Raw genomic sequence first — 10,997 nt, forward strand, 5'->3', positions numbered from 1 at the left:
GTCGAAGTTTCTGAATCGGAAGAAGCATTCCGATCTGAAACAGGAAAGAGAGACAATGACAATGGTGAAGGGAGATTTGCTAAAAGCAGTGGAGTACGTCATCCATCTCACCGTTATGGTTGCGCAATCTCAATCGCAGGCGGAACGAATGAAACAACTGATGACGAAGGCCTTGCTGGAGCATATGAAGGAACGGTTTAACAAGGCCTTTCAGGAACTTACGAAGGAACAGATTACCAAGGCCTTGCCGGAATGAGTACCATCTCTTACCAAATATCCCTACCCATGCCCAATTTTTTTTTTTTTAATTTCCATATTCAGATTTTTATTGTTTAGTTTTATAACTTGCTTATCACACATATGTGTGTGTATCTATATATATATATATATATAGCTTGTTCAAAAATAGACTCGACTTGTAAATATATTATTAATATAAATATCATCTCCGTCTCCTGCTATTTGTAATGTTATGTATGTGTGAGTTGAAGGAAAACACCAATGAAACCAAGCACCAGTCTTCAACTACATTCATTGACAAGATTTGCCCTGTAACCCCTCAAGGGTAAATTAAAAATATCGTAACCATAATGAAAAAGGAAAACATTTGCTGCAAGAGCTCCCATATGTTGCTCTCCACCTCCGCGATCTGCTTCTCCAAGTATTCCTTCGATATCTGATGAGTGATGAATAAACCCGGTAAATAAGGCAACGAAAATGACTCTAACACGATCTCCATTCCAAACATTATCCCTATCAAACTCGATCGTACACCCATGTTTAATTGTATTCTGAATTTCAAGCCCTATACCTGGTTTGTTTATTATTTGCAGACCCTCCATAGTATGTTTCAGTTTCATCAGTGCTTACCAGCAGATTGATGGAAACGTAGAATTTCCACCAAAGAAAAAAGAACAGAAATGAAAGATTAATGTTGCTTTAGGAGACCATAAAATCCCAAGGGTTTTGAGATTGCCCTCTTCTCCAGTTTCTTGATCAAAATGTTGATACTTTCATTCATAGATAGGGTTTTCCGTATATACAACAAAAGGATAATGTCATTCGGGTTTCTCTCCCCAAATGTACAATTATCATTTTACCCATTTCCTATCACATACCAGCAAGAGAATGTGTATGATTGAGAGCAGAGAAGATATACCTGCACTGACCAGGGCTCTAAAACAAACATGCCCGCCATTTGAGACACAACCACGTCCTTGTAAAAGAAAGACTATCGGTACTCACGTTCTTCCTGCAAAATAAAACAGAAGAAGCAAGTCAGACGGATGCTTTGAACTGGAGTTCCACATTCATATCTAAATGATGTTTCCCCTGTTTAAGTTATCAACTCGTAGGAAAAGCAAGTGTCATTGATAGTAAGGTGTTCTTTTTATGCAAATTCTATCACAAGGAGACAGCTTCAATCAATATCGATTGACTTGTATGTGATAGTATCTTCGGGCAATGGCCGCAACTCCTCCAAGGTCAAGAAAGCACGTTTGTTTTCTTCTTTGTTCTGTGCCTAATTCTGAACCTACATGAGTTCAGATACTCAACGTAAACAGATGCTCACAATAAGCACTAGCGCACATGCTATATAAGTCTCATCTCAAGATTCAAAGGATTTTGTAGAACAGCTATATTTCCACTCCGTCTCTCCCCAAAGATCTTGTTTTGTGATGTACCAAAGGAATGGACGATACAAAAGAAGTCCTCCACTATAACAATCTAGCATCGTGAACTTAAGTTTTCATCATCAGACTTGCTACTACAATGGAAGATACTCACATACAGAGAAGTAAATCCAATCTCAAACAAATTTGAATAGAAATGTGGGAAGCTTTGGTCCCATCAGAGAAACCACTTTTACCTTGGTTCAGGCCACAAATTTCGACTACAAAACTAGGGTTTTTGCGGAAAATATGGTTGTTTTCACAGGATGAGGAGAAAGAAGATTAGCATAATGTAAATTACAGTGATTTGAACAAGGAAATTGTACCTGTTTCAGTTTCCCACTAATCAATCATGCGACCTTGAATCTCCATGAAAGTCTGCATTTCATACATCGGAAACTCTAAACAAACACTTTTTCTTTTCTCATCATCTGTTTGGAAGCCGACAAAATTCCGAGCCCTAGGATAAAAAGAAACAAGTTGCCCCCATTTTCTATCTGTCCTTCTCCACCGAAATATTCTCGGCCGCCAAACAGAACACATTCCAGGAAAATAAAGAGAAATCAATCATACTCATATCTTTTTGCTCCGTCCGCCATTTCCGCAGAGATCTTCGAGCTTCCAAACGAGGAAACAACTTTCGATTTGGGCGAGACTTGCAGAAACCCGCGATGGTTGAAACTTGAAGCAGATGAGAGCGGGAACCGTCTTGGGTTCAATCTCGGGTCGGCTAATTTGGTTCAGGGTGCTCCATTCGGTTTACCGGTTAGTTTCGGTAACCTGTTTTGATATCAATGAAACTAAGTATTATTCGTTCCGGTTTACTTTGATTTTGATTTCGGTTTCGATTAAATTATATTTTTCTCTAATATTTCAAAACTTATTTTGGCGTTTCTTTGTCCATCTGAATCAACTAAAATTTTATTATTCGAAAGTTAACCCACCACTAATTTTCTAGTTCAAATTAGATTTAAAAACATATTTTTAATTAAAAAATAGGAACCAAAGTCAAGTAAAAATAATATTTTTTTATATTTTGATTAATATCTAGTTATATATATTTCATCACATAAAAATAAAAGTTCAAAATAACGAAAATCTACTTATTAAATAATTGAATTATTTAAAATATTTAAAGTACTTTTTCTTATAAATTTAAAATAATAATTAGATTACAATCAGAATGTAAAAAACGAGAGAGAAAAGAATGATTAGTTTAACATTAATATAAATTACGTGAAAATAGTTGGAGGAATCACTTCAAATGATTTTGGATTAATTATCATATTTAGTATTGTAATTCCATTGATGTGGCAATTCGACAACTAATTTACGTTGAATTAGGTGGTGAAATTGAATATGATAAATTTACGATTGAAGGAAGCACTTTGTGGGCCCATTGAACGATCCTTTTCCCATAATTTTTTTTTAAAAAAGATTTAGTGATAATAACATTCCACTAAAACTAATAATGTGACTAAAAAACTCAATATTATTTCTGATATTTGGAAAAAAAATATTAGAATAGAATTTAAGTGATAACACAATTTTAAACATAATATTTTAAAAACTTTAGCAAAAATATTATATCAAAAAATTCATTCTTTATTAAAAATATGCAAACTTGTATAAACATGTAGCATACTATATATATATATATTATAAATAGATATAGTCACACGATAAAGATTTATTTGAATTAAAATTCTATCAAAATAGGATTTACAATATATCTAACAAAAATATCGAGTATATTTTCTCCCAAATATGATAGTACTTTATTATATTTTAAATATTTTTCTAAGATAGAAAATTAGACATGTAAAATTTGTTGATAATTTTTAAAATAATATCATTTATTATAGTGACTGTACATGACTATTTTTATCTAATTTTATTGTTTGTATTTTTTCATATTTTTTTATTTTCTATTTTTTATTCTTTCCTTTGGGTTCCATATCCTTAATTTTTCTAAATTTTGTATTCCCTACTACTTTTTATTTCCTATCAGTTTACTTTTCTCCATAAGCATATTAATTTTCTTTTTGTATTTATTTAAAAAATTAGAATTATAAAAATTCATATAACATTTTAGTTGTAGCCACAAAAGAAAAGAGTATTGCACCAACTTTTTGATAAGACCGTTTTGACCTTTTAACACCTTACTTTTAACTTATTAAGAAAAACTTCACTTTGTATCAAATCGAAAATTTTTCAGATACTTAATTAGCATTGGATATTATTTAAAATAAACTATTATTTTATACAACTAAACAAATAAATATCATTTTACATCTTAAATCTAAGTATTTCGTATACTGTAATTTTAACTAAAAAACACACAAGTTGTCTAATCAAACCATTAATGAGACATCTTTATTTTTTTTTTAAAAATTGTCATATAGTAAAACTATATAATATGGGGACCAGGAGGAGTCAATACGTCGTCGTTTACTGGCCATGCATTACAGTAGGATAAAGCGTGTTGACCAGCTGTGCCTCCTTTGACCTCTGAATTGTAGCACGTGCCTGAAACACGCTTGTCTTTTTTTTTTTCTTTTTTTTTGGGTCTACGCATGTCTTTTTCCCAAAATCAATTCTTTTGACAAATAAAAATTACATTTTAATTTTTTTTTTGCTTTCATGCATCGCACACACACACGAGCAGACGTACGGTCACTTTTTACTTTTTTTTTTTTTGTCTATTTTGAAACTTATTTGCATAATTTAATTAGTATATTATTCTTTGCTCTTGTCGTGAATGCAAGCTTTCATCTTGTCGGCACTTTTACTTTTAAACTTGAAAATATTGTGTTTTTATATTTTAAAGATTCGATCCATATGACATTTACCTATTTTTTTTTAGTAATTCAGTTTATATTTTTGCCTGGGAATTAGATTGGAAAAATTCTACAGATCTGATTGATCTTTATTTTTTTTTATTTTTTTTTGGTAAAAAGATTGATATTTATTATATCATAAATTCTTTGTTTCTACATTTTAATTAATAACAAAATAATAATCATTTATTTATTTATTTTAATATTTTTTTATATTTCCTTGTTATAATCCCCATAAACATATGTTTTTGTATGTCAAGAATTTATATAAAATTTTGAAATAATTACATAGAAAATATAGGGTTCATGTCATTTGAACCGAGAGTTCCATGGTTTTGATAATATATATATATATATATATATATAATTTTGTAATTAAATTATATTTTTTATATTTATGGCTGTTTGTGTTATGAAAAAAAAATGTGGAAGAGCTTAGCTGAGTGTTAGGGGTTCATTACGAAAGAGCTGATGTTCACTGGTCAGCCGTCACCAGCCACAGATACAGTTCTAATAATTAAATAATATTATATATATATGTATGTATGTATGTATGTATGTATCTACGTTTACTAGTATTCGAGTGAGGTGTGAGTGAAATTAATATTAATATTTATAAAATTAATATGTATATATAATTCTTTCAACATATTTATACAATTCACCCTTCACCAAAAAAAAAAAAATATTAATATCATTTTTTAAACTAATTAATTAATTAAATTTAGGTTTAACATCCTTCATAATAAATTTTGAATCTGGATTTCACACAGAACTGCATGTATACTATTTTTATACGAAGATTATTGAAATCAAAAGTAATATATCTATCTAAAGGAATAAAACTTCATTTTTGGATTTCACAATACCAAAGTTTCAAACATTGTTTTTTTGAAACAGAAGGAATGAAACAATTTTTTTTATAAAGTTATAAATAAGAACCATATAATATATATAAGTTAAAAAAATTCTAATCTAATTCTTTTAAAGAGTGTTTTGTAAAACAACTTGTAATTCTGAATATTCCATAGATTAATATAAATTACATATGAAAGATATTTAATATTCTTTTATAGATTCGTTATACTCTGTGGAATGTCACTAATATTAGTTGTAATTATTTAAATTAATCTATATAAAAAATTATAAAACTAGTATTAATTTTATATTTTTGTTTCCAATAAAATCAAATTAATTTATGTCATTCAGATTTTATAAAATAACAGATTTCATAATTTCAATCCATATGAAATTCGGTTAATAGGAAAAATTCAATGAAAACATCTAAAAATGGAAATTTAGATATCAAATTCTAAAGAGGTCTAAATATTTTTTTTCATCAAAGTAAATATATAAAAATAGATTTCCAAAACATAAAAATATAAGAGAACAATAGGCCCCTTTACCAAAAAAAAAAAAAGAACAATAAGTCCAACTATAAATTGGCTTCCTCTATTGATGAAGACAAAGTTATGTAAAGTTATCATTTTTTTTCCTTTCTCTATTCATACATTAATGAATTTATTTCTTGGAGAAATTGTGAGGAGTTTGATCTTTAAAAATACTTTTTACTCGTTGAAAAAATAATTTTGTTAATAATTTTCTTCGAATTTTTTAATTTGACAAAAAAACCCCAAGATATATAATATATATATATATGCTTATATATATATATATATATATATCCGTTGAAGAAGGAAAGTCAGGTCGCTTGGCCTAGCGTTTTTGGCGGCTAGTCTCCCATCCATCGATTCCAACGGATCATTCTCTCTCTGCCATTATCTCTCTCTCCCTCTCTCATCTTCGCCTTCTTCTTCTTCCTCTTTTTTTTTTTTTCTTCCTTCTCTTTTTCTTTTTCTCCGACCCTCCGAGAAACCATCTCGGATCCTGGAGATCTGCATTTGGTTGATTTTTCCCCTAATTTTGTTCGATCGCCGTTTTGTCTTGCCCGATTGGAGATCAGCGTCGGATTTCTCCCGCGGCAAGGACAACGGGAGGCGAATCGAAGAATCGAAAGTGCTCTGAAACGGGCTGGCGTTGCATTTTTTCCCAATTTTCGGGGTTTGAGATTCATGGGGATTTGCTTAAGCACTGAAGAGCAGTACCGATATTCCCAACAACACGAGTCTCAGCGCCGTCAATACATCAAGAAGATGCCCGGTATTCGTCGATCTCTACCTACCGATTTCGATATCTCTTTAGCTGATTTTTTTTTCCTGGTGTATTGGAATTTAGGGTATTCTTTCAGTGTAGAAATGTTGATTTGTGGCCATTTTAGTGGATTTTCTTCACAATCTGATTTTTTGTGTGCGCTAATGGTGATGTTTCTAATGCGTTGTAGCTTTAGATGTGGGTTACATTGTCTGGATATTGAATCCTGCAAATGACTTAAGTTAGAGTGACCAAAATGCTTGGAATTGGATTTATGTGTTGTCTACATATTCAAGTTTCCTTTTAACACTTGCATATGTTCATGTCTTTGCATATGTTTCTACCTTTGCTTCTCTGAGAGAGGGATATAGTGTGAGGGGCGAGAAGAACTTATTGATTCCTTTAGACCCATTTTGATTTTGAGGTAACAATTTTATATTATGTCGGCATATACTCCAGGAGATTCCGGCAACAATTCTGCTGCATATCTGATGAATTCTGATAGGCAAGGCTCGGCCGGTAACAAAAGTTCAAGCAGCCTTCCCTTAGCTCCTAAGAATATCAAAGATCTTCAGTTAAATCCTGGATACAAAGATGTCGATATCTTCACTTACGAGGAGATGAAGTTAGCCACAAAGCAGTTCAGACCCGATTACATTCTTGGCGAGGGGGGTTTTGGAGTGGTTTATAAGGGAGTCATAGATGAAAGTGTGAGATCTGGGTACAAGTCTACGAAAGTTGCAATTAAAGAGCTTAATCCGGAGGGGTTCCAAGGAGATAGAGAATGGCTGGTAGTTATCTCGGCTATATACATATATTTCCTTTCCTTTTCCTGGTTTGCTCCATTTGCATGCTAAGTTCTTAAAGGCATTATTTGCAATTCGACATTCGATCGGATTTTTGTGTGTATGATTTCACATTGAAACCAGGCCATGGGAGAAACTACTTATCTGTAGCGGAACTAAAATTAGTAATAGCTAGGCTATCTTCAGTTGTTTTAACTCCATGGATACTTTATCTCTTGCAGGCTGAAGTCAACTATTTGGGACAGCTTAGTCACTCAAATCTGGTCAAGCTCATTGGATACTGCTGCGAGGATGAGCACAGGTTGTTGGTATATGAATACATGGCAAATGGAAGCCTTGAGAAACATCTTTTCCGGAGTAAGTGTTCGATCCCTTCTAACAAATGAATGAAACTGGAAAAATCCCTTTTGGGTCCATTAAATCATCCTTTATAGCTTTATCCTGTGGTTTAATACCCGAAAACTTCTGTTGCCTTGAGGAGTTCATCAAGTGCAGGCTTCTTTGGGAGGAGAAAACCATTAGTTTTTCCTTTTTTTTTTTATGGAGAAATGATAAAAATATTGATTATGACTTATCTCACTCCCTTCCCTAGAATGTCCCAGTTTTAGCATTATTTCGGTAGAAAGTTTTCCAGTTTATACCAACTCTGTCATGCCCAATCAATAGGATGCTGCCAACTTACCTGAGCTTCATTATTTGGATCTTGTAAAAATCTTCGCGGAGCTAAGCTTTCCAAACTAAGTTCCTGTCTCTAATCATCATCTCCCCTTCAGAAAATTGCTCCATGTTAACCTTCATTAGATCACTATATAAGAAAGAATTGTTTAGATTTATCTGCCGAAGAATTCAACGGGTTAACAAAATGCCCTAGAGGGCAGGACTTTGGCAAGCTTCTATATTCTTGCTGTTGTTTTAAGCTGAAACCGTAAGCTGTGCTCAAGTAGTGATGACTCAGGGGTAGTTGAGGTTGGTGACTCGTAAACGATGATATTAACATATATATTATTTTCTTGGTTGCGGCAAATATCTCGAAGAGGATGTGGCAAAAATTGCATTCGCTACACAAATGAATGTGTAAATGTGACTAAAGGTCTCTTTTTCTTTTTTTATTGACTCGCAGGAGTTGGCTGCACTCTGACATGGTCAAGAAGAATGAAGATTGCTTTAGATGCGGCCAAGGGACTTGCATTTCTACATGGCGCTGAACGGTCCATCATTTATCGTGATCTGAAGACGGCAAATATCTTACTCGATGAGGTTAGCTATTACTACCTTCATTTGGAAATTAAATAGATAGTAATCTAAGGTTCTTTATTTGGTAGTCTATGAGGACATGAAGTTGTTGGCCTTCTGTAGATTCTCCTTTGAATGGTACATAAGCTCCAAAACGTTACCTGGTTTATCTACTGTTCTAAATATATATTTCTTTCGAGCATCTGCTCCCCGGTTGAATTCTTTGCTTCTTCTGAAAGTTGAAATTACTCGTGCAGAATTTCAATGCCAAGCTTTCGGATTTTGGGCTGGCAAAGGATGGTCCGAGAGGAGATCAAACACACGTTTCGACACGTGTTATGGGTACATATGGATACGCTGCTCCTGAATACGTAATGACAGGTCCGTGCTTTTTTTGTAACCAGAAAAATAAACTCGATATCACCATGGTCAACTAATGCAAGACATATTCATTTGTTCCACCCGAGCAAAACTGCTCCTTTTGCCCTCTCAACTTATATTTTCAGTCAATTATAACCAATAGAGAAGAAATGCCATATCCCTTCGGTTCGAGCATTTTGTGAAACAACTGTTTTGTAAAAGGGTCATTTCATATGATTGTACCCAGGCCATTTAACAGCCCGGAGCGACGTGTATGGTTTCGGGGTACTTCTCCTCGAGATGCTTCTCGGGAAGAGAGCGATGGACAAAAGCAGACCTTGTCGGGAGCATAACCTCGTTGAATGGGCAAGGCCTCTCTTGAATCATAACAAGAAGCTTCTCAGAATCATAGACCCGAGAATGGATGGGCAATACACGACCAAGGCGTTAATGAAAGTCGCCAGTTTGGCATACCAATGCCTCAGCCAAAACCCGAAAGGAAGGCCCCTCATGAACCACGTGGTGGAAGTCCTCGAGGCTCATCTGGTGAACGATGAATCTCGGGAGGAGGAAGAAGAAGCCATGACTCTTCACAGCAGGGGCAGTTCTGTAATTTTATATGAGGCCCCGAGTGATTCACAAGGCATGCCTATGGAAAGGAAAAACGGCGGGGAAGACGAGCACAGGAGGAGAAGACAAGAAAGAAGGAGCAAGAGCGAAGCTGCAGTTGATTCCGCTCGAAATGGCAATGCTCCATGTTCGATTTCACCCAATGTATGAGAGACTCGGGGCGAAAAGAAATCCCGGGTTCTTACAATAAGTGAGTAGTAGAGTTGGCGAAATGCCAAAATGTATAAACAGTGTATTCGTTTTGAAGATTTTTTTTTTCTATTTTTTTTTGGTTTTCGGATTCGGGTGAGGGTGAAACTATTAGTGCAAAAGGTGTAAGTTGAAAAATCCTTGTAACGCAAGTGAATTTAAGAAATGTATTTTTGTGACTAGAGATTTAACTCGTCTTTGCTTTGTCATTAGTTATACATTTGTATGTAAATGACATTAGATCTATGATGTATGTATACATATATATATATATAGATACTAATAAATCCAAGTGATTCGTTCTTCCTCTGGCAAAAACATAAAAGGAATAATACATACATCACAGTCACAGACACAAACACGGCGTGTTGATAAGCTGAAAATTCATGTCCATGGAAAGGAGATTCGGAACACTTTTTTTTTTTTTTTGCAACAAGACGAGTATTTGTACTTTGATCACTGAGACACCGATACATCACTTGCATCGGAATGTAATAAGGATGTTTCGGTTTCCATAGTAGCGGCAGAGATTTTCAATTCACCGCTCTCTGGTCACGAACACTGCCTATTTCCCTGCAAAATGCCAAAGTGTTTAGAACTGATTTCAAGATTTATAAGGCTCGAGCTCTTACAATGTGGGGTTATAACTTTTATTCAGATGCTATTTGAAGAACCCGTTCTTATCATATGTTGGGAAGTTTTAATGCCATTATACTGATTTATACGAGACTGATTTTGGCGAAACGAGTTTACTAAGAATCGGAATATAATTTCAACTTACCCCATAATTTGTGTAACTTCGCGGCGAGTTGTGTGACTAATCTTTTCTCGGAAAGATTCGAGAAGTCCGTCCCTGCAGCCTCCTGAACTGCAGCCAACAGTTCAGCTCTCGTCTTCGCGGAGGGAACCAAGTAATTCGGTCCACGAGCAACACTCAGGTCCACAACCTAAAACAAAGCGAAACAAATAAGGAAAAAAAAATCAGTACTGATCTGTCAAGGGGAAACCGAGTGAGTGAGCAACTCAAGAATGAATTTTTACAAACTTGCCTGATATAACCAAGGAAGTATCGAGTTCATGAATCTTCTTTCTAGGAGGTACGAGACCAGAATGCC

General features: G+C 34.1%; 3 protein-coding genes and 1 long non-coding RNA gene across 6 annotated transcripts in view; 2 read left to right on the plus strand and 2 right to left on the minus strand.

The window, feature by feature from the left end:
- LOC104815304 overlaps positions 1–274 on the plus strand; it is a 1,129-nt gene extending 855 nt beyond the window's left edge. The window contains exon 2 of the mRNA XM_010543649.2: positions 23–274. Within this exon, the coding sequence (XP_010541951.1) occupies positions 23–256 (234 nt within the window). The 3' untranslated portion in view covers positions 257–274. The remainder of the gene's footprint in view (positions 1–22) is intronic.
- Positions 17–2,412, minus strand: LOC104815305. Of its 2 annotated transcripts, none has more exons than XR_002024259.1 (4): positions 2,000–2,412; positions 1,160–1,252; positions 112–676; positions 17–34 (listed from the first exon to the last, which is right to left on the minus strand). It is a non-coding gene; the product is annotated as an uncharacterized LOC104815305 (long non-coding RNA). The 2 variants fall into 2 exon arrangements; XR_002024258.1 differs by lacking the exon at positions 17–34 and having other exon boundaries at positions 503–676; positions 2,000–2,133; positions 2,247–2,412.
- Positions 2,413–6,237: 3,825 nt separating this feature from the next.
- On the plus strand, positions 6,238–10,075 carry LOC104815307 (serine/threonine-protein kinase At5g01020). The gene is made up of 6 exons (XM_010543650.2): positions 6,238–6,673; positions 7,124–7,455; positions 7,692–7,827; positions 8,591–8,727; positions 8,961–9,084; positions 9,311–10,075. Exons 1-6 carry the CDS (start codon positions 6,586–6,588, stop codon positions 9,841–9,843), a joined length of 1,350 nt encoding a protein of 449 aa, XP_010541952.1. The 5' UTR covers positions 6,238–6,585; the 3' UTR covers positions 9,844–10,075.
- A 90-nt stretch (positions 10,076–10,165) lies between these two features.
- LOC104815308 (microtubule-associated protein TORTIFOLIA1) overlaps positions 10,166–10,997 on the minus strand; it is a 5,382-nt gene continuing 4,550 nt past the window's right edge. For both annotated transcript variants that reach the window (XM_010543651.1, XM_019202740.1), the window contains 3 exons: positions 10,932–10,997; positions 10,664–10,829; positions 10,166–10,455 (listed from right to left, as the gene is read on the minus strand). In XM_010543651.1, coding sequence (XP_010541953.1) covers positions 10,448–10,455; positions 10,664–10,829; positions 10,932–10,997 — 240 coding nt within the window. In that variant the 3' untranslated portion in view covers positions 10,166–10,447. The remainder of the gene's footprint in view (positions 10,456–10,663; positions 10,830–10,931) is intronic.

This window comes from Tarenaya hassleriana, unplaced genomic scaffold, assembly GCF_000463585.1.
Source record: "Tarenaya hassleriana unplaced genomic scaffold, ASM46358v1 Cleome23, whole genome shotgun sequence".
Taxonomy (NCBI): Eukaryota; Viridiplantae; Streptophyta; class Magnoliopsida; order Brassicales; family Cleomaceae; genus Tarenaya; species Tarenaya hassleriana.

Coding starts and splice junctions, on each gene's coding strand:
- LOC104815307 (XM_010543650.2), top strand. CDS start 6,586: ATGGGGATTTGCTTAAGCACTGAAGAGCAGTACCGATATTCCCAACAA. Junction 6,674..7,123: donor ATACATCAAGAAGATGCCCG/GTATTCGTCGAT, acceptor CATATACTCCAG/GAGATTCCGGCAACAATTCT. Junction 7,828..8,590: donor TGAGAAACATCTTTTCCGGA/GTAAGTGTTCGA, acceptor ATTGACTCGCAG/GAGTTGGCTGCACTCTGACA.